The following is a 24,589-nucleotide window of genomic DNA, read 5'->3' as shown; positions in this document are numbered from 1 at the left end:
CATCCATCACATCAATACTCGTTGCTCCCTAAATTTAGCCCTCTATCCACCAATCCATCATGGCTCTTTTGCTTGCCTAATACCCCAAATTTGAGAGAATATTGGTGTCCCCATTATCATTGATGAATAATGATGAACATCAAATACCCTAAGTGGTACTGAGAGGGGGGGGGGGTGAATCAGTACAGAGAAAAAATTTCTCAACAACTTATCAAGTTAAAGCAATATCAATCGGTTGTCTTCATTATTGAACTTAACCATGGCAATATCGGTTAAACACAGTAAGACTTCAAACAACATATACTGATAAGTCTAAACACTTCAAATACATTCAATACTTGATAACAACTTCACCGATAAATATATGCATGTGGTATACCAGTAATACCATAACCTAATAACTCTGCATGCATAACTACTAAAACATAGAATACTTAATCATCACATGAAAAATGCACAACTCATGACACACAAATTTTTCACGTGGAAACCCAAATGGGAAAAACCACGGTGGAGATGAATACGCACAAGCTTGTTTTGAACACTTTTGAAGCTCGCTCTGTTAGGAACCTAGTCTGATTAAAGACTTTACAATAAGATTCTGCTAGGAACCGATCTTGTTAAAGATCACCCAGTTAAGGGATGGCTATATACCCTATTAAAGGTTGAAACCCTGTTAGAGGTTACCTCGCTAGAGGATTTGAAGAACTCAATGATTTTGTGTCACCCAGTTAAAGGATTTTCAATAAGCCTGTTAAAGCTACCCGGTAAAGGGATTTTCCATGTTGGCATTATGTGAACTGACATGAAGACATAATGACATTGTATGTTGTCATTGATGTCAATATGTGTTATGAAGTGAACCAACATATGTGATATGTGAGAAGAGGGAACTGGCATATTTATGAACTGGTTTATATGCCAAAGTGAAGCAGTATATTTGTTCAAGGTGAACCGACATGTCAAGGTGAACCAACATGTAGTTATGGGAACTGACACATGGAAGCATTGTATGACTACCGATTGGTAGGTAGCTTCTACTTAAGGATTTCCGGTTGGAGTACCTCAAGTCTATGTGACTCAATCGGTGATCTTTGTGTGATGAGTTAGCAGTATAATGGAGGACAGATCGTGTTGCCACATAAGCTCTGTGTGTGTGAAGGATCTTGCATAAAGAAGACTATTCCTATCTACCTCAGGAATGTGCGAAGTCTGTCAAACGGTGATAATGCATGATGGGTTATCAGCCGCCATGAAATCGGTGGAAAATGAAAGATGGAGAATGTCTTGAGATATATTCAAGACTGTTGCATTTAATGTAGTTTGAATTGCTTAACCTAATAGGTTTAGGGTTTAGGGTTTTTGCTACCGACCTATCTGTTTCCTATAAGGTCGATGTTGTGTTTCTTTCTAGGGTTGTTGGAAAAAGTTGTGAATGTGTATCCAAGGGAAGTGATACGTGATTCTTGCTAGACCAAAGGAGAGAAGAGATACCTGCAAAGTGAATGTGCAGAAGGAGAAGAGGAGCCTAAACGGATCTGCATTAGCATTGAGTGCTGTTAACAGATCAATGTAATTCCTGTTGATCTCTAACCACTTCAACAGTTGTAAAATCCCCTAATAGGGTAGCCTTAACTGGCTTGATGAAAAATCCCCTAACAGGGTGGTCTTCACAGGCTTGATTCAAATCCCTTAACTGGGTAACTCAAGGTTAATGAGTTCTGAGAAGCTATAGAGCTCTGGATATCCTTTAGCTATTGAGTTCTTGAAATCCTCTAACAAGGTGACCCTACCAGGCTTAACCCTTAACCAGGTATTATAGCTATCCCTTAACTGGGTGATCCCTAACAGGATCGGTTCCTAGCATAACCTACTGTAATGTCTTTAACTGGACAAGGCTCCTAACAAAGAAGACTTCAAAAGAGTTCAAAAGAAACTTGTGGGTATTCATCCCCACCGTGGTTTTTCCTAGGTGGGTTTCCACGTGAAAAAATATGTGTGTCATGTGTGATGCTTTGTTATTACCTGTTGAGCATGTGACGGTTCTGTATTTTATGCCTGTCTATAAAGCATACTAAACTAACTGTTGTGACGATCAGAGGATAGTTTACCTATTCATGCATGAGGGTGAAATGGCAGTGTTGTTTTGAGTTAAATGAAAAGCTAAGTGTTCAACCGGTCAATGCTTGTTTTAGACACTCTTGGCTTTACCGGTTGCAGTCTATGTTGAATAGGTATTCCTGTTTGCTAGTCGTTTGGAGTATTTGCTGTCAAATCAGTTTTGGACTGTATTTGTGTTTGTACTGATTCGCCCCCCCCCTCTCTCAGTATTGGTTTGGTACTAGTGGTTCATCATTGAGTTATCATTCCAACTATTGAAATGGTTAGAAGACAAGAAGTAAAAGTTTGATCTGATAACAACACTACATGCCAAGGCAGATCCTTTTCATTTCCTCTACTCTGCAATCACACTCTGCAGTTCTCCTCTTATTGGTCTGGCAAGTATCTCATCACTCGGATACATACACACAACATTTGCCAACAACTTACAACAAAAAACATCATCGACCTTATAGATAACACTTAGGTTGGTAGCATAAACCCTAAACCCTAAGCATCTTAGGTTTACAATACAAGCGGTCCAATCCTGACCGTTCAAACACTTTGCATAGAGCAATACAATCTTAAACAGATCACAAGACAATCTGCATCATTCATTCTTCACCACATATGGGAATCAGTAACCCATCACGCTTACTTCTCACACCGCTAAGAAGAATGTTCATTCCCGAGGTAGACATTGAATGCAATCGATCTTCTCATGCAAGATCCTTAAGGAAATCCTTCACATGCACAAAACTGACATGGCACCTTGATCTCACTCTCATTTCTTAACTAACTCATCACAAAGTATCATCGGTTGCATCGCACAAGCTGGATTGCCAAACTGGAAACCCTAGAGCTGAGACTACCAACCGGTAATCACGCTTAGTGAAACCCCGACACCGGTTCACATCATCTCTTCATACCTCTTCATACCGGTTTACTTGTACTTTATTGACATCAATGACAACATACATTATCATCATATCAACATGCCGGTTCATCATATGCCAACAATATCCAACATTATCTTCTCTTTTGATATGGGAGACTTTGAAGTCTTGAAATTCATTTAATTTTGACTTTAAAATATTACTATATTTATTAATTTTCCAACTTACTACTTCACCCTTAACTATGGTCTCCACCATCACCTTAGAATCACCTTCTAGATGAAGCTTTGAGATCGAAAGTTTGGAGGCTAGGTCGAGTGCCAAAATCGCCGCTTGAGCTTCCACCTCATTATTTGTATCGTCTTTAAGCTTTTGAGAATTGATTGCAAGAATGTTTCTAAACTCATCCCTAGCAATGAAACCTGCACTAAAAAGGCTAGGGTTTGCTTTTATGCCCATCAAAATTGATCTAATCCATCCATTCTCTAGCCTTTACCGCACCACACAATCCTTAGATAACATAATTAGATTAGCCTAATGAGGCCCATTAATTGGATACCTATTTTCACTTTATTGTTGTATTATATAATTTTATAATTATTAATAGTTATTTTATTAAGATCAATTATAATTAATATTAACTAAATATAATTACAATAATATATAATTTTAAACTAATAATTAATAATTAAGTTAAAGATTACTTTTATTATTTTAATTATAATTATATGGATTTTTTATTTAAATTAGGATTATATTCTTAAGAAAAATATATATTTTCACTATAATCTTTATATTATATTATAATTATTAATATTATTTTATTGATTTGACAGTTACAGTTAATATTGCAAAAATATAATTAAAATAATATAATTTTAAAATAACAATAATTCAAAATTAATATAATTAAGAATTACAACAAATATTTTTATTACAATACTAGGGGAAGAGCACCAGTAGTCGTGCACCCTAACTTCACACTTCTCAAAATCCTATGTGGAAATTTTAAATCACTCCCAATTTTTTTACAGTAGCTTACTTGGCAAGTCCCTTGCTTATAACTAAGTTTTTAGGGCCACATCATCAAGTATGGTGCCACATCAACATGCTTTTTACCAAGGTTTCCAAAACAACCCATAAAAAAAATGAGACCAATAGGCGTGCAAAAGAGGCCCCAATACTTGTGCAGCTGATGTGGCATCACAAGATTGATTACTTTTCTCAACTATTGGTACATTTACTAAAAATAACAAATTTAAAGTCACAACTATTGGTGCATAAACACACAAAAATTGATATTTTATGTTTTAAACAATAGTTTTTATTTGTACTATTATTGGAGCAAAAAGTATCAACAACCCTCACAACAATCGGTACATGCTCAACTACTAGTGCTCTTCCCCTCTAAAAGAAAGTACTCGCCACTACGTGTCATGTGTTAAAAGTTATTATCAAACATAAAACTTAAATTTGAACTAGAGATCATTTTTTCAAAATATCTAAAATTAAAGGTAATATCTGTATGCATGTCTCAATTAAATTGGATAGTTGTTCGTAAATAGATTTGTCACTTTGAATCCTCCTTCAAACTTGACCCTGTTCGCCCGAAGAGCAGTGACAACCATCCTAACAGTTGGAGAGATTGTGGTGAGGCCACAATCTTCCTCTGTGTTTGAGAGGGGCAACTCCCTCATATGATGGGGGTTTTTGGGATTTTTGTGTACTTTTTAACTTAAAGTACATAAAGGAGACAAAACTAAACTAAAGAAAAGAGAATAATAGAAACCCCAATGGAAATCATGTGAACACCAAATAGGATTTCATAAATGATGATTGATACAAAGGGGATTTAAGCACAAAACAAGATTCAACTCGCAAATATCTCAACATACGAAGAGATGGGCAACTCTAGCACATCCAAACCAAGATACCAAAGCTTGATTGTGTTTCATTACATCAATTGCATGAATTATAAGCATTCCAATAGATGACAGATGATTTGCACATAGACAAAAGATATCACTAATTTGACATATGAAAGATTAGTAATAACAACTCAAGAAGCACATCTAGCACATACGAGCTAGATGCATCCTTTATTATCTTCATGAAATTATACAATCTCAAGAACTCTTCTATACAAAGTGCAAACACAAAATTCATCAAACTACTTCTCTAAGAATTTCTCCATAGTCTCTCCTCTGTAGGAGAATCCTCCACCCCCCCATTACAAATGAAATAGTCATGTATTTATAGGCTTGAGAGAATAACCACCTTAGGACAACCAACTACTTAGGATAACTAGCTAAGTAAACCACTTAGGATAACTACCTAAGTTATTACTTCTAGTAACTACCTTTTTTGAGACAAGTTAAGATTTACCTAACTTTTACAAAGTTAAATTCAAAAGGCTAACTTTAATTACAATAAGTGACATAAGTCACTTTTTCAAAAGGCAATTTGAAATCCATTACATTGAAGAAAGAAATCGATGTTGATTTTGTCAAGGTGACTTCCATGTCTTCATCCGCATCTTTTGTCTTTGTAACCATTTCATCATCAATTCTCTTCTTACACTGCAGAGTGTAGCTACATGTTGGAAAATACTTGCCATATGTTTCTATATGATCTACCAACACCAAGAAAACATGTACACACAACCACCACTGGTTTCACTGATCAATCACATAAATGTTGTAGTTTATGCGATTAAAGCATCTTCAGCTCTCATCCACCGCTTAGAACACAAACAAAACTTATAATGTTGAGCTGCATTAATTCAACGATTTTGAGAACTTCCTTTGCAAAATTCATTTTGTGCACTCATTGCAGTCATTGCAGTCCATGTGGTATCGTTTCTTTGAGGCAGACTATCAAACAATTTGCTTGTGTCTCATCTACGCTTCGACGTTTTTCATTCATGTTGGCTGCAATAATTGGAACTCTAATATTTGACAAAAACCCTCCATCCACTATGCTTTGATGAACGTTTGTGACCTGTTCCAAAGCTCACATTTTGGCACAAGCAGGAAGGATGGTAGTGAAAGTTGTAGAATTTGGCTTTGTTTCTTAGATGCACTCCATTGAGTAGCTCACAATTCTTACATATTTTTCACACTTTGGCATACATCTTGAGACTCAAGGATGACTCTCCATCTTTCCTCAATCACTCTTACAATCATGGCATTCAATGAGATGAGATCTCTTTGAGGCATTCTAACAAATAACTTCATGTTCCTTGCCTGTGCTTCCCTATTTTATGTATCATTTGCCAAGCCAATTTCGAAGAACATAAGTTGCAGTGATTTTAAGATCCAACTTAAAAGTAGTGTGAGAAATACTTAGCCTATATTCATATATGATTTACAACCATGATGAAAACACTTCCACACAACCAGCGTAGGTCTAACTTGCATCTTAATAATGAGATTTAGGATATGATCAAGATAGCTAGTGTAGGCATGAAGGTCAACTGCAAGCAAATAAAAACTTAAGATCCTTGTAATTGCAGATGCCATTCGGCTAGACAATTTTTAACCAAAATATTTGATAGGAACAAAATTCAAGCTTTTTCCCTTTGATGGATGTCAGTAGGTCATTTCGAAGTTCTCATCATTGAATGGGTAGGGAGGATGATGGAAAAGGTGGTGGAATGCAACTTTACACCTACCGCTTATATTTGTTTGAAAGCTTTGAAAGCTTTTTCAACAAAACATTGTGTGCTTATCCTACAATTGTTGCATTACATGAGATGACATCTCATCAAGGCATTCTGTTAAACAATTAATGCACTTTGTCTATTAATCTATTTTCCTTATGCATGCTTCCCTTTGACATACATTTTTACGAGTGCACTTGCAGTTGTAATATTTCACAAAATCCCTTGATCCTTGATTCTTAAAATAACTCGAGTGGAGCCAAAACCAAAGCCACCTCCATCAAATTTTTATTGTCCTGTGAAAAAGGTTAAGAATGCTCCAAAATGAAGCATTTCTAACCCTTTTATGTAACTCATAAAGAGGGCCCACACAAGGTTATAAATGAAGGTTAGAGATGCTCCATTTTGGATAATTCCTAACCTTTTTTGTGAGAGGTTATAAATTTGGGCCAGGAATGCTAAAAAACGGAGCATTCTTAACCTTAAAAACTCTTCAAAGGTCATGATTTGGACTTTTAGAGCTGTGGACCACGAAGTGAGAGAAAGGGAGATGAGAGATATTTTTAAATAAATTTTTCCCCCAAAATGATCTCAATAGGAAATATATAGAAACCCATTTAAACTATTAAATTATTTTTAAAAAATAATTTAAATATTTCCCATTAAAATTTAATACCCAAATTTAGGAAAAACAACCATATCTTTTAAACAGTAAGGAGTTAGGCTCTGAAATTTGAAACATGCTTTCAAGGTCGGCCAATGAGAATATACCATCATTTGGTCCTCATGACGAAACCTAGGGTGAGGGATTTTAATTAATTTAAGATGAGGAACATCAAAATTTAAAAATTTAAAATATGGCAAACTATGAACAGAGTTCAGGCAAAAATTAGTCATATGGCACAAAATGATGCTTAGGACATGTTCACAAAATGATTTCTTTCAATTCTTTGTAATTTTCAAAACTCATCCATTTTTCACATTTTGACTAACATATTTACGATTGACAACAATGTAGATTAAGAATGACAACCTTCAATCACATGCTCACTCATTTTGCAGAGACACATAATTGAGCCTTCATACAACATTGGGACCAATTTGAAGTTCAAATTTTGGGTATTTCAAATATGGGGAAACAATAGTATAATTATGAAGTTCAACAAAATCAGTTAATAATATATTTTTAAGGAAATTTCTATTAATTGAATAGTATAATGAATATTTAATTAATGTATACTTAATGAAAATCTATTTTCTTTTAAAGAAAACACAATTTCCTTTATAGAAAGTTATTAAAAGTAGCCATCAAACATAAAATTTAACATTAAATTAAAGATATGTTTTTTGAAAATTGAAATCTTGATAACCTTGACCATTAATGATATCAAGTTTCCATAATACATGGAATTATTATAGAAAAACTTCTGGATTAGATTGTGTAGAATATTTGACATCAACATTTTAGATCACACTCTGTGGTCCATTATCTCCTAGTATGATCCAAAATGTTGATGTAAAAAATTCTACACAATCTAATCCAAATTTTTTTCGATAATAATCTTGACCATACTATTATTTAATCAAATATAATAAAATAGAACAAAATTTTGAACTAAAATATAACTATAGAATTTACTCATAAAAACTAAGACATACCATTATATGTTTAAAAAAGTATAAAGCAACCTTGAAATACAATATCCATATGAATGATTTTCAAATTTGTAATCCATAAACATTATAAATCCTTCAATGCTCCTTTCATTGGCATGCTAATTGGTCTTACCAAGATAAGACATTATACATCTAATGCTTACTAGTCCTTGCTATATCTAGTCTCTTTAAAAGGAAGAACATTCTGTCTAACAAGATGTATGTGCAAAGGAGAACCATGTGAGCTAGTAGATAAGTGCAATGAATTCAAAAGATATTTAGATATCCATTTTATTCTTTCTTGATTGAATTTTAGATTTTCTCTTTTATTAAAAGATTGAGGAGAAGAGCACCAATAGCCGTCATAGCTAACTTTGCGTTCCTACAGATCTTAAATGGTACATCGGATTTCAATTTTTTTTTTGGTTGTCTTCATATGTGACTTAACTACTTAAAGCTATTGATCTGGCTTCTGGGTAGTAATGATCCGATCTCTACGGGTCGTTACAAGTCAAAAGGTCAAAAAGTGGTCATTTCGAAGTGATGACCGATACTTGACATCTTTTGCGCCAATACCCGCACACTAAAAGGCCAATACTTGTTATTTAAATGCCTAATACAAAATATAATTATCACATTTTTAAAACTAAAAAAAAACCTTTTTATAACAAGTTATGAATTTTAAAAAAGCAAGGTTGCATATAATAATATTTTAAATGGGTGGTCGAATAAATCATTGACCACCCATTTCCACCTTCACGCAAACCAAAAATGGTCCCATGTAGCACTAGTTACCGCTAACTACGTTGCCCTAAAAACTAAGGGAAAATGTGGAATTTCTCACATTTCCCTTTCTCCAGCCGTGTTCTCTTCGCAAGTTATCTCCCTGTCGTCGACGCTCTACTTTTGCTTCGGCTCGAGGTAACCGTCACGACTCTTCCTTCATTCTTTTTGGATGTCCGTTGATGGTTTACCTCCTTCGTAGCTACATTATGCTTTGACTATTGATGATTTCTTTGTATGTTGGTTAGGGTTTCATTTCAATGCTCTGTTATAGTTTAATAATGCCATAATCATCACAGAGAATGGCAAAAAAAGATTATCTCTTCATTTTCTTCGACAATTCTTCATTATTTATCATTTCCTTTTATGGGTGCGCTGTTAAATGGTTTCTCTGTGTTGATAATGCCAAAATAATTACAGAGAATGCAAAAAAATTGATTATTATTCATATTTATTCGAAACCCTTTCATTATTTATGATTTCATTATATGGGTGTGCTGTTAAATGGTGTCTCTCTATTTATAATGCAAATATAATTATAGAGAATGCAAAAAAAAATGATTATTGCTCATAAATATTTGAAACCCCTTCATTATTTATCATTTCCTTTTATGGGTGCGCTATTAAATGGTTTCTCTCTGTTGATAATGCCAAAATAATTACAGAGAATGCAAAAAAGTTGATTATTGTTCATATTTATTCGAAATCCTTTCATTATTTATGATTTCATTTTATGGGTGCTCTGTTAAATTGTGTGTCTCTGTTTATAATGCCAATATAATTATAGAGAATGCAAAAAAAAATGATTATTGTTCATAATTATTCGAAACCCCTTCATTATTTATGATTTCCTTTTATGGGTGCACTGTTAAATGGTTTCTCTTTGTTGATAATGCCAAAATAATTACAGAGAGTGTAAAAAAATTGATTATTGTTGATAATTAGTTGAAACCCTTTTATTATTTATCATTTTATTTTATGGTTGGGCTGTTAAATTATGCCGAAATCCTTACAACATAATAATATCGAAAATGCTCACAGAGAATGGCAAAAAAAATGATTATCTCTTTGATTTCTTTGAAACCCCTTCATTATTTATCATTTCATTTTATGGGGGCACTGTTAAATGGTCTCTCTCTATTTGTAATGCCAAAATAATTTCACAGGATGGTCCTCACATAGTCATATATATAATTATAGAGAGTGCAAAAAAATTGATTATTGTTGATAATTATTAGAAACCCCTTCATTATTTATAATTTTATTTTATGGGTGCGTTGTTCAATGGCGTCTCTCTATTTATAATGCCAAAATAATTATAGAGATTGCAAATTTTTTTTGATTATTGTTTATAATTATTTGAAAGCCCTTCTTTATTTATCATTTTATTTTATGGGTGGGTTGTTAAATGGCTCTCTTTGTTTATAATGCCAAAATAATTATAGAGAATGCAAAAAAAATTGATTAATGTTCATAATTATTTGAAACTCCCTTATTATTTATCATTTTATTTTATGGGTGCGTTGTTCAATGGTGTCTCTCGGCTTATAATGCCAAAATAATTGCAGAGAGTGCAAAAAAAATTGATTATTGTTGATAATTATTTGAAACCCTTCATTATTTATCATTTTTTTCATGGGTGGGCTATTAAATGGCGTCTCTTTGTTTATAATGCCAAAATAATTATAGAGAATGCAAAAAAAATGATTAGTATTCATTATTATGTTAGGATTCCCACAGATACTGAGAGGGGGGGGGGGTGAATCAGTATCTAACCGGTGAATTGAATTTCTTAACTTAAAACATGTAGAACATATTATAACAGTTTACTGGTATGCAAGAAATAATGCAATAAACAAGATTAAAAACATCCACATGAAAAACACACCATGACACAAGGATTTAACAAGGAAACCCGGTGTGGGAAAAACCTTGGTGGGATTTGTGACCCACAATATTCACCTACTGGCCAATAAGAGAATATTACTTACAAGAGGGGCCTGCACATGCCGGAAGGCCAACTGCCTAGAGCTCACTGCTCAATGGGAAGTCTCACTGACTTACAATGTGGATTATACAAATCCAATATCTTGTACTACTTTACAATAGCATCTATAATGCCAGATCCAGTACCGGTTTCTTCTTTGTTCTTTACATAAAACCTTCAACCTATATTTCGCATAATAGGTCTGCCTAATATCTTTTCTTATCACTTACAAAATGTCTACAATGATCTCTCTTATATATAAGAGTCATTTTACAACTTGCCAAGTCGGCTTACAAAGTTTTTACATTAATAAACAAAATATAATATATCAAAAATCCTATCAGCCTCTATGCTGGTATGCTTCCTTTCTTTGTGGTGCCGGTGGTCTGAGTGCCAGTGTAGAGTGTGATCTTTTGATGTCGGTGAACTATCTTGCCAGTGTAATCCCTTGCCGGTGCCATAGGATTGTAAGGTTTCCATCAATGAGAAAACCTTCAATCACCTAAAATGTCTCATTGGAGTGTGCATATGCCAACAATCTCCCCCTTTGGCATTGATGGCAACACTCATGAGAAAATTCAAAAGTGTATCCAAAACTTTAATCCAAAAATGTTTCCAAAAGTATAAGAACTCCCCCTGAGTAGATAAGTCTTTTGCCGGTTATTTTCTCATACTACTACTCCTCCTTTGGCATCAATGAAAAAGGTTGTCAAGATGTTAGTAGAGTTGTAGTCTCAACCTTGTAACTGGGTAGTTACAATTTGAAATAGATCCGCCAAAATCAAGTTTATACTCTCCATAAACTTCTTACTGTCTCTTATTGCTGTCTTTGTTCTTTTAACTGTACCGGTGAGGTGCTGCACATGCTTTGCCGGTGTTTTCTATCCCTGTATCAGTGCCTCAGATATTTCCTTCCACAATGATGCTAGATAGTCCAATCTTGGACTCAGTTTTAGTCTTAAATTCTTTGCCTTATCCACTATTCTCTCCTTTTCTCTTTCTAACTTATGTAATTCTTCCTCAAAATTTGTTATCCTTTGCTCAAAAACTGATAATGTATCAGGTGAGTTAACAAAATTATTAGCAAGTTTATTGATTTCATCATGTACCTTGCTCATCTTCTTATCTATGTCTACTGTCAAAAAGTTTGTCTTGCAGGTATCTTTGTACAAAGTTTTGTATTCTTTCAATAAGTTACATAGTTTCGGTAGAAGTGTGTCAAATTCCCTAGTACACTTCTTTATCTGATCTTCAAAGAATTTTTGCTTTTCAATTTCTACCTTATTCTTCAAAGTCTCTTCCTTTATTTTCTTGATAGTCACTGTGTTTTGAGTTATGTATTTACACAAAGTATCAAGTTCTTTTAAAGAATCCTTATTGTCTATGTTACAGTTAGGAGCAATTACCTTCAAAATTGGGATTGTGTCATCTATAGCTTTATAAGCCTGTGAACTACAATCTGTTATCCTTTTGATTGAACCTAAGAGTGCTTCAGTTACATTTTTTGATTTGTGGCCTGCTGAGGAGGAACACATTCTGAATTCCATCGGTGGAGGAAGTAACCAAGCTTGTTGTGACCTTTGGTAGGTCTATTTGTGTTTGCATTTCCTTAAGCAATGGTTTGTGTACTTCTCCTGTTGCTAGTTGTACTGTTTCCTAATGACTCTATTCCTGTACTTGTTCTTGTTCTGAAACCTTTTGCTCTTCTTGTTTCTCTGTCTGTTCTCCTGTGTTATCATCTGTCGGTTTCTCTTGTGTTTGATCAGTTTGCTCAGTTACCAGTGGCTCACTAGCCATGTTTGTCTTGCCAGTTGTATCTTTATCTACCACAATGTTGATCTTTTGTGTATCAACATCTACTATGTACAGTACCTTAGGATTAGGATTAGTATCCTTTATGTTCACACTCTCATCTACCAGTTGATCTTTAGTAGTTTTTATCGGTGATGTAATTTGAGGCGGTGGGGATAAGTTATCTTTAACTTTGATACTCAGAGGTCCACCAACCTTTCCTTTTCCTTTGTCTCTCTCCTTCTAATATACCTTTATTGGTTTGGGGTTCCTGTATTCTTCCTGTTTTTCTTTCTCAACAAGAAATATGTCCTATGCATTTTCTGTTTCTTCAGTTACCTCATTAACTCTTCCAACCATTAAAGCAATATGCCAGTGTGCAGTAGAGAATACTGACTGGTTGGCTTCAGTAATTAAGTCATCTATCTCCTTAGGTGAGTTTACTGGATAAACAACTAGTAAATTTTCAATTTTGATTTTCTTATCAAGCTCTATAACAGCTTGTCTTCTTGCTTCCAGTCTTTTGAATAGTTCATCTGGTACTTCATTTATAACTTCCATCAGAAACTTCTTATACATGTCCATGTGCAAAATAACACTGTTTTCCACTTGTTCTTTTTCATCTACTGTCAAAGTGTCATAGACCTTTCCTATGTTTTTGAGTTTCCCTTCCTCTATAATTTCATTTAGCAATATGCCAAGAGGGGCCAAGTTTTGTTTTGTTCTCTTCTTCTTCTTGGGTGTCAGTTTCTTCTTTGGTGTAGTCTTTTTAACCAGAGATCTTACTGCTTGCTGTTTCTGTCTAGTTCTCCTAGGTGAGGGTGTGGTTGCCGGTTAAGGATCTCTTTTCCTTACAACTCTTTTGAAAGCTGCAAGCATGTCACTCTCCAAAGAAGTGCCTACCAGTGATAGGTGAGTCTCAGGCTGTAGAGTTCCTAACTCATCCTCAGTGATACCAATTTGCTTTAATACATCTTCTGTAATAGCCTTTGCCGGTCTAGAACCTCTTCTCACAACTATCTCAACCTTTTTCACTCTCTTCTTAGATTGAATTTGTTTTTCTATAGTCTCAGCACTACCAAATACTTCTTCCTTTGGTTCGTTTGGTGCTTCCAAAAGTGCTTTAGCATAAGTCTCAATTATATGATCATCTGTCTCATAGCCCATCTTTGTTACCTAGATTGTTGTTGGGATGATTGCTTCCATCCAGATCTCATCCTTTTTTATTACAAAACATATATCATCCTTGTACTTGTCAACAGTCTTCTGTGATAACCTAATTCTCTTCTTCATTTTGGCCTTAAGTGCTTGAAAGTATTCATGGATATTCTTTTCCTTGTCTTCACCCATGTTGTTGAATAGTTTTGTCAACTGTTTTCCTACTGGTATATCAAATCCAATTAATTTATAGCCTATACTGGGAACCTATTTGGTTATGTGTAGCATCAAGCATACAAGAAGATTACCAAATCTAAAAGTTCCTTTCTTATCTTTCTTTATCTTGCCTAGGTTGTCAATTAACTCACCTTTTAACCATTCACATATGTCAATTTTCACATTGTCTGTAACCATATCATAAGCTTTCTTAATGCATAAACTTGAAACTGAGTTAAGTCTATTTGCATGAGTAGCTTTATACCCTAAAATCATGCTAACAAATATCACATTTATATCTGTTACATCATTTACCCTCAAGGACCTTCTGTCAGATATTGCACCAGTTAGTTTAGTTACTAGGTCATTGGAGACCTTTTTAGTCTTGTCTAGTCTTTTGCCGGTGGATGGTAACCCTGTGACAGCTTTCACAGCTTCCTTGGTAATTTTGTGAATTGCATCTAACCAGAAAAATTCACCATGTACCATGCTTAAGAATATCCTAATCACATCCTTGGGAAATTCAGGAATGCAGAGGATTTCAGTAAATCCTAGGGTTTCAATGATTTTATGTTCTAGTTTTACATTTATGAAATTATCACATATGACAAATTTATACATTGTTTTGATCTCTTCATCTCCCAATTCCTCTATGTTACAGTGAATGTAAATTCTAGGGTCTTCAGCATAAACAACTCCTTTTGGTATTTGAGAGAAAGCACCTACATTGTCATCTTTCTTTGCTACCTTGGGAACTAGTTGAAATACGGGCCTAGGGCGTTTTATAACCTCGAATATAGTAGGGTTTGCTATATATTCAAGTGCAGAGGTGGATGCCATGATGATAAATACCTTTTTCTATCTTTGGATGAATTGATTGCTTGAAGTGCTTCGCCTCTTTGCTTGAAATCCCTTAGCTCTGCAAATTTTGCCCTCTACGAATGTTTGAAATCACGGTGAAATGAAATGGAGCCAAAACCACAAATTTATAATTTTTATTTGCCATCTACCACGTTTAATGCATGTCGGTTAAGTAGTCACTTAATATTGTCTTTCGGTAATGAAGTAATTTCCAACTTCTCATCTCTAACCGAGGGAATAATAGCACACATGTTATTAGATTGCCAAACCCTCAAGGAAACTTTCTTCAATTTGATGAAGAACTTCCTGTCGGTGGAGCACTACTCTGTCTTGCCGGTGAAGCATCACTTTGTCCTGCCGGTGAAGCATTGATTGGTTCTACCGGTGGAGGAGTATTCCCAACATTTAGATCAACTTTTCTAATCCATTGTTTTGAGAATTCTTGCTTAACCTCTTCAACTTTTTCTTTACCTTTCAAGCTAGAACTTTTGTTGTCTGCCGGTGATCCTTTACTTCTATAGAATTTTGCAATATGCCCAATCTTGTTACATGCATAACAAGTCACATTATTCTTTTGAATAGCTTTCCCATAACCTATGCCGGTTTGTGTTCTGCATTGATTAGATAAATGTCCAAATCTTCCACAAACATAACATCTCACATTCATTCTGCAATTTTCAGAGTTGTGACCAACTTTGTTGCATTTTGAACATTGACTGGTGGGCGTGTTGATATTTTGATAATTTCTAGATCTACATTCATTTTCTCTATGACCATACTTATTACAGTTAAAGCATTTTCCATTGAATTTATAAGCATTAGGTTGCATTACCGATTTGCTGTGATCCTGTGTGTTTGCAGTACCAGAGCTTTCACCAACTTCAAAGCCAATTCCAAAAGTGTCACCTTTAGGTTTTTGATTCTTCAGCAAGTTACCAAGTTCCTCTGAGCTTTTCTTGAATTTTTCTTTATGTTAATTTGCAGTTTCTAGTTCTCTTTCTAAGACTTCTTTCTGCCTCATCAGTTCATTGGAGTCATTCTGAGTGTGCATCAGATTTGTCTTCAATAAATCATTTTCATAGCTAAGTCTTGTGTTCTCATTTGCTGCATCACTTAGTCTTCTGGTCAATTCTTCTTCATTCTTCTTCCTATCTTCAATTTCCTTACAAAATCTCATAGTCATATCCTGCATCTCATTCTTTGTTGTCATGTTCTCTTGTTTCAACTTGTTTATCATATCATTAAGTGATTCCTTTTCATCATTCTCATTTTGCATCTTTTCACAAAGTTCTCTTCTCTTATTTATTGCAATAGTAAGATTCTCTTGAAGAGCTTGAATGATATCCTGAGCAGCCTTTAGATCATCTTCTAGTTTGATATTTTTCAATTTCTCTATATCATAGTCTGAGAGAGCTCCTTCAAGTTGCTTCATCAGACTTTCCATCTCTACCAGTGTCAAGATCTTCCTCAAGCTGTTAGGCTTCTAAAAATAGAGGACCAGGCTCTGATACCAATTGTTAGGATTCCCACAGATACTGAGAGAGGGGGTGGGGGTGAATCGGTATCTAACTAGTGAATTGAATTTCTTAACTTAAAACATGTAGAACATATTATAACAGTGTACCTGTATGCGAGAAATAATGCAATAAACAGAATTAAAAACATCGACATGAAAAGCACACCATGACACAAGGATTTAATGAGGAAACCCAGTGTGGGAAAAACCTCGGTGGGATTTGTGACCCATAATATTCACTTACTGGCCAATAAGAGAATATTACTTACAAGAGGGGCCTGCACATTGAAGAAGGCCAACTGCCTAGAGCTCACTGCTTAATGGGAAGTCTCACTGACTTACAATGTGGATTATACAAATCCAATATCTTGTACTGCTTTACAATAGCATCTATAATGCCAGATCCAGTACTGGTTTCTGCTCTGTTCTTTACATAAAACCTTCAACCTATATTTCACATAATAGGTCTACCTAATATCTTTTCTTATCACTTACAAAATGTCTACAATGATCTCTCTTATATATAAGAGTCATTTTACAACTTGCCAAGTCGACTTACAAAGTTTTTACAATAATAAACAAAATATAATATATCAAAAATCCTGTGGGCCTTTGTGCCAGTATGCTTCCTTTCTCTGTGGTGCCAGTGGTCTGAGTGCCAGTGTAGAGTGTGATTTGTTGATGCCGGTGAACTATCTTGCAGGTGTAATCCCTTGCCGGTGCCATAGGATTGTAAGGTTTCCATCAATGACAAAACCTTCAATCACCTACAATGTCTCATTGGAGTGTGCATATGCCAACATATTATTCTATGTTTCATTTCAATGATCTATTATAGTTAAATAATGCTGAGATCCTTACAGTATAATAATGTCAAAATCCTCACAGAGAATGGCAAAAAAAATGATTATCTATTTGTTCTATTTGAAACCCCTTCATTATTTATCATTTCATTTTATGGGTGCGCTGTTAAATGGTGTCTCTCTATTTATAATACCAAAATAATTACAGAGAATGCAAAAAAAATGATTATTGTTCATAATTATCCGAAACCCCTTCATTATTTATCATTACAATAATGTGTATGCCTAATACTGGCTATAAGATTGTTGTCCTCATATATATACTCATGTGTATATATATATATATATATATATATATATATATATATATATATATATATATATATATATATATTTTGTTGGCCATTTGGTGGAATTGATAATGTTTTGCATTGATGTTTTGTCATTGATGCCAACACTAGCTATTTGGATGATTTATCAACAACCTTCTGGTCCTGGTAGATTGAACAGTTTCTGGTTGGTTTAGGTCTGACATGATCCGATAGGCTTTGGTATGATTTGGTTATGGAATTGGCTTATTCATGATACTAATGATCATATTCAGTCAGTTGGTTTTGGTCTGGTGATCGGATGCTATTTTGTTTGCTTGGAAGCTTGGCTTCTGGTTCCAGCGAGGGTTTCACCGGCAAAGCTTTTGATGAAGATCTTTGGTGAATTGCATAAGTGGTGTTGGTGCTTCTTTTGGTGGAGTTTCCGAATGTTGTTGGTATTCATGTTCGAGACTTGGCGGATGAAGATCATTGTTGTAGCGTGTGGACCTATACTAGGTCCCAGTTGATCTAGGTTATGGATCGACTTAATTTAATGTGTGGATCATACCTCTCGATGTGTTTCCGGGATATCTTATGTGTTGGATATTATTTGTTTGGTCTAAGGCCGACATGTTTTATAATTATGTAATTGGTTTATTATCTGGTGGCTGAACTGATTGTTTATGTTCAAGGGTTTGTATATATATAGATGTGGTAGAGATCAAGGTCAAGGAAATGGACATGTAATGTGCAAATAATGTAATATCATTCAGGTAGAGGATTTGGTCGATCATTGGAGATCAAATTGAGTTTATGTAAGAGGATTTAGTCCTCCGGTATAGAGCTTAACCAGAACTGTACTCTGGCATAGGAGATGCTATCTTTGCAGTTCAAAGACTTCTCTAAATTGTAGTATGGATTTCTATGTAGTCAGTGAGGCTCCTTTTGTGATGAGCAGTGCGCTCTAGGCTGTTGGCCTTCCTGCAAGTGCAAGCCCCTCAATTGTAATTCACATACTTATTGCATAACTATTATTTAACTGTGGGTAGGCTTCCCATCGTGTTTTTTCCCTTTACTGGGTTTTCCACATATAAATCTTGGTGTCATGTGGATGGTATTTATTATGTGATTATTGCTTATGCTTAATTGGTTTAACTGCTATTCTGATATTAAAGTTTTGGGTTCCGGTATTAAAGTTTTAATTGCTAAATATTCTGGTAATCTATGACAACTGATTCACCCCCCCCACTCTCAGTTGTCTTCCGGTTATTTGAACTGTCTAACATATTATTTGTATATATATACATACATACATACATACATATATATATATATATATGTATATTATATGTATATATATATATATACACACACACACACACTTATATATATATATATATATATATATGTATGTATGTATATATACATATAATATACATATATGTACATATTATACATATACATATACATACACACACACACACACACACATATATATATACAATTTGTTATTTGTTTATGTTTCAATTTGTGAATTGTTTATGTTTCAATTTGTTTAAATTCCCCACTTAGTTCATATGGTTGCAAGAAAACACTTAGTTCACATTAGAAAAAATCTAATAGAAAATGTATTTTGTGAATTGTTTATCTTTCAATCTTCTCTTTGCGGGACTTTACTTTGGTAATGATCTAGTAGACAATGCAATTTCTGATTTATTTATGTTTCAATTTGTGAATTGTTTATGTTTCAATTTGTGAATTGTTTATGTTTCAATTTGTTTCAATTCCTCATTTAGTTCATATGGCTCCAAGAAACACACTTAGTTCACATTAGAAAAAAATCTAGTGAAAATGCATTTTTTGAATTGTTAATCTTTCAATCTTCTCTTTGTGGGACTTTAATTTGGCAATGATCTATTAGACAATGCAATTTATAATTTGTTTATGTTTTAATCATCTCTTTTTGGGACTTTAATTTGTTTCAATTTCAACATTTATATGCCTATGTTGTTTTTGATTACGGGAAAAATAGGTTTTGAAGGGATCCCAAAACCCTTTACAAAAGATCCTTAAAAGATAATAGCATTAAGAAACAAGAAAAAATAGACTGCCAAAAAACCAGCACAGTTATGGGCAAAAATCAGCAAAAAAGCCCAACAAAACCAACCACATCCAACCATAACATAAAAAAGACAAAAGACAAATTTTCGCTAATCCCTTGCAAATCTTTAATATTATCCCTAAGCTTAGGGATATCCTTGGAAGAGGCCATAGAAGCTTTTTTCATACTCGCCCTTGTTCATTTTGCTGCACCACCGGGAGCACTTTCAACTGTCCCTTCCTCTATAGCATCCTCATCAATATCTAGGTCCACAACAGGTTTGGAGGTGTTGGAACCATCAAGGAACTTGGTAATTTCCTCTAAATTCTTAGTCACAAAGGTAAGGATATCCGAAATCATTACCAGAAATTTTTTCATAGTTGTTTTTCCTTCCTCCAGATTCCGATATGAGCTTCTAGCTTCTCCACTTTTTCCTCCATACCCTTATTGCACTGTTCCTTGTTTATTTCAGCTTTCTTCCCTTTCTCTTCCTGCTGCTTATCAGTTTTGTCCAAATTCTTGATTCCTTCATAAACCCACATGTCAAAACCCATACGAGCCTTAGACTGGTTTTTGAGTTTATCTAGAATTATCCCCTCACCATCTTTATCCTGATCCCTGTTCAAATTCTCCTTGTCCTTCTCCTGCTCAATTTCCATTTCCCTTTCCTCATTAATTTTATTATCCCGCTCCTTCATTGGCTGGCTGTTAACATTTCCTATACTCACACTGTGGGTATCAGGAACATCCTCAGCTTATATGCCTATGTCGTTGTGTTAATGTTATATATTTATATACTATTGATCAAAAGGAAGTGCCCCATTTGTAAAAAAAGTCAAGACAAATAATTGTTTAATAGTGCCTTTAAAGATATTTTGGTAGATATGGCCAACAAGGAAAACTTGGCAGCTAACAAGATATCTTGTAAGGCACTAGAAAATAGTTCTTTGTCTGGTGCCTTTTTACAAATAGGACATTTCCTTTTATCATTTCGATGCAATGACATAGTAGACATATTAGACACTGCAATTTATATATGATGACTACAATTTGAACACTTATAAGTGTTCAAATTTCTCACTATCAAAAGAGGACATATTAGTGTCAGATGCCACTGATATGACCTTTTTGATCGTGAGTAATTTGAACACTTATGTGGCCTCTTTTGATAGTGAGAAATATATGAGATCAATTCAACTAATATATGAGAAATATCACATCAAAAAAAAAAACATATGAGATTTATAACAACACCATCAATTCATTGGAATATTCATATGAGATATCTGAAAACAATGGAGTTTTGAAAACATTACAAAATATGACAGTAAGCCATTCTATAATCACATCACAGTTATATCAAAACTCAAAATCTACTCTTTGGAGGGCTCACAAAGTATAATTGATCACAGAATTGATCAATTCTCCATATGGGTATTAAATGGAGGAGGTGTCACAAATCCAACCCCAACAGACTCTAGTCTACTAGGGTCTGGCCCAACAACGATGTTTTCTTGGTTGGGAGGGGTTTGTAAGAAGCTTTCTATTTGAGCAAGCAATGCCTGGTTGACACCTGAAGTAAGTTGCATGGTGTCTAAGGATCCAGGTGCAGTCCCAACTTGCATAGTATTAATAACTGCAAAGGCTAGGGACAAGAGCTTCATCATTTCCATGAGAATTGGGTGTCGGATGGGTAGAGGTTTTGCGATTGTGGCCACATCTTTCATTCTCTTTGCACGCTTGGCTTCCTTTTCAAATGCCTTTCTCACCTTCTCAAGCTTGTCTTCTGCATCTTTCTTTGCCTTCTCTTTTTTTTGAATGAACTTCTCTTGGGAATCCTACATTTTTTTGGCCTGTTTTTCCACCCTCATAGCCTCCTTTTCTATCGCTTTTGCTTCACATTGTGCCTTCCTCTATCTCATCCTTTCTTTCTTTCATTCTACCAATTCTTCATCTCTTTTCCTTTCAGTCTCTTTATCTTTTTCCCTTTGAATGTACTCATCAGATGTTAAGATCTGTGACTAGCTACTAAGACATATCACCCCTTTCCTACCTCCAAGTGAAGATTGATTCATTCTCTACACCATAAGTCTTAAGAATCTGGTGATTTGCCTTGGCACTTGCTTCCCATCCTCTTGTGTACATGCCACAAACTCAAGTTCATCTTCACATATGTGAATTTCATCTTCACAATCAACACCATCTTGCTGCTCCTAGTTGATTGCATTGGTGAAGTAATTTATCACATCTGCTGGATCAATTTTTAGCAGACTTGGCATGGAAAGGGTTACATCATCACAATTGGTTGCTTCTTGAGTCTAGTCTGGTATGATAGCTTGTGTTGGCAAAGGAATGCACATTGATGTACTTTCCAAACCCTCATTTATCTGGCTTGTTTGTGGGGGCAGACCTGGTTCGGTAGTTTGTGGTGTCAAACTTGTACCCTCAACCGTTGCTTGTGTTCCACTATGGCGTTCTACAAAATCTTGAATGTCTTCCTCATTAAAACCAGCTAACCGCAAACAAGCTTCCACTGCCATATACTCTGGTTCTTCATCCCTTGAAGTGGCATCATGTTATGTTCCAACAGTTGGTTGTATATCAACTGCAACCTCAAATGCCTCAGTTGACCTCATATCATTCTACAATACAGATCAGTTAAGTGGCCAAATCACTATCCTATGGAAGCCCATGATTATATTAGCCAGTGTCAATGCTTGGGCAAAGGCCTTGCTCACAAGAGTTGCCAAATCTTCCCTTCCAATTTTAATTTGTGGGTACTTTGACATCCATATACTCCTTTGTTGTTTGAAATAATTCTTGAAAGGTGAGAACTGCAGTTTGTGGCTTGTATGAGCAGGAAGGGTTACCAAATCTATACCTATCAACCTTGCTTCTTTAATTGTCTTGAAGGCTACATGGCTGCCATGACCGTCGAAGATCGGTAGGGCCCTACGTGAGGGTGAAAGTCCACTAGGGACTGAACGTGCAAAATTTTCCAACCAATTTAAGAACAACTGCTTTGTCATCCATGCATGTTCTTGGACTTCCATGCATGCTCTTGGCTCACATTTTGCAATAGTTTTGGATATGCCTCTTAGATTTTAACAAATAAAACCTAGGAATGCTGAGACCACATGCACTAAAACATGCCGAAATAGTAATCCACTCTCTACACTTGGAAATTAGGTGCGGTACATGCACCTCTGGCCCAATTTGGCTATCACTCTCATTCCACAATTCCTCCCAGCTTGCACACCAGTCTCATTACAATTCTAAATTCGACTACTATCATAGTGATTGAGGTTGTACATTACCTCCAAGTTGTCATAGAAAAAGGCAACAATACAAGGTCAAAGCATAATAGCCCTATCGAAGTTCACTCCTTCTACTGTTCTCATCATCAGATTAGGGTGCCTTCATCTAAAACCTACCCACCATGACCTCCTTGGCTTCCCATTTTTGAATGGATTAAGCCTATTCTTGGTATTTTGGGAAATGATTTATTGAAGTTGACTGATTTGGAGACTATGACCAATTTCAACCATGTCTTTGCACCACTGGACAACTTCATCCTCCTCCTCTACTGATAAAATGGTGCATGGACCCCTCACAGTCGTGGTTGGGGCTCCCATCAGCCATGCCCTCAAAGAGGCAATGGGTATACCATACTTTATTGATCTTCCTCTAACAGACATGTGCTTGTCTTCTATGCATGATATTTCTTCTTTCATGTCAGATATGCTCCATTTTGGTTTTGGAACCTTTGAGGCCACTTGTACTTGTGATTTTTCTGGAATAGGATTACAAGATGTAGTAGAATGGTCATATACAATAGTAGTTTCCCCATCAATTGCATTGTTAGGTGAATGGTCATCTACAACAGTAGTCACTGGGTCTTCATTTTGGACAAAACTATCATCATTAGGGAAGTGCACCCCACGAGTGACTCTAACTATTCAACGTCTAACACATCCATTTCCCTTTCTACTTGGTGCCATTATGTTTAGTGAACCTGCAACGAGAAGGTACCAATGATAAAATGCAATTGTGTGTGCCTATATAAATATATGTACAGAGACATATCATTAAAATGAAACCCTCAATGCCATTGAGATAAATGATGAAAAACAAATCAATTTCTATAGGTACCAATGATTACAAATCCATCATTGAACATCTTTGAACAAAATAAAATGGTACCGTGTCTCTATTTCTATATGCCTGATAATATAGACAATAACCATATATCTACAAAACTCAAAACAACCATGCATGAGCTAAGTATGTAACTGTGATGTGATTGAAAATTGGATATTGCTGATATTCTATTAGATAGTGAACAATTACATCATAGAACATCTTTAAACAAAATAAAAATGGTGTTGTGTACACACACACACACAGGTATAGAACTTGAAACATTATATAACATGGAGAGAAACTAGAAGCACGAGATGAAGGAGTGAAATATGTAACTGTGATGTGATTAAAAACTAGATATTGTTGATATAGTATTAAGATGCAAATTCTGATGGTACGATGAAAGAATAAGTATCCGGTCAACTACTGAGAGGGGGGTGAATCTGTAGATAGAAAAACTGATACAAACTTCACCAATGTCAAAATCAATCTCTCAAAGTAAACTTAGAACTATCAATGTAATACCACTGTCAAGATAAAAACTCATAAGATAAACCGGTTGACTGTTACAACAAATTAACAGTAAACAACTTCAAACTCATAAAC

The 24,589-nt window shown here is 35.0% G+C and overlaps 1 protein-coding gene across 1 annotated transcript in view; it reads right to left on the bottom strand.

Annotated features, from left to right (window-relative positions):
- Nucleotides 1-22,380, bottom strand: part of LOC131073871 (small ribosomal subunit protein uS4c-like) — an 82,980-nt gene extending 60,600 nt beyond the window's left edge. Inside the window, exon 1 of the mRNA XM_058010376.1 lies at nucleotides 22,251-22,380. Within this exon, the coding sequence (XP_057866359.1) occupies nucleotides 22,251-22,380 (130 nt within the window). The remainder of the gene's footprint in view (nucleotides 1-22,250) is intronic.
- Between the last annotated feature and the right edge of the window lie 2,209 nt (nucleotides 22,381-24,589).

This window comes from Cryptomeria japonica, chromosome 9 (genome assembly GCF_030272615.1).
Source record: "Cryptomeria japonica chromosome 9, Sugi_1.0, whole genome shotgun sequence".
NCBI lineage: Eukaryota > Viridiplantae > Streptophyta > Pinopsida > Cupressales > Cupressaceae > Cryptomeria > Cryptomeria japonica.
This window is presented reverse-complemented; position numbering and strand designations above follow the sequence as displayed.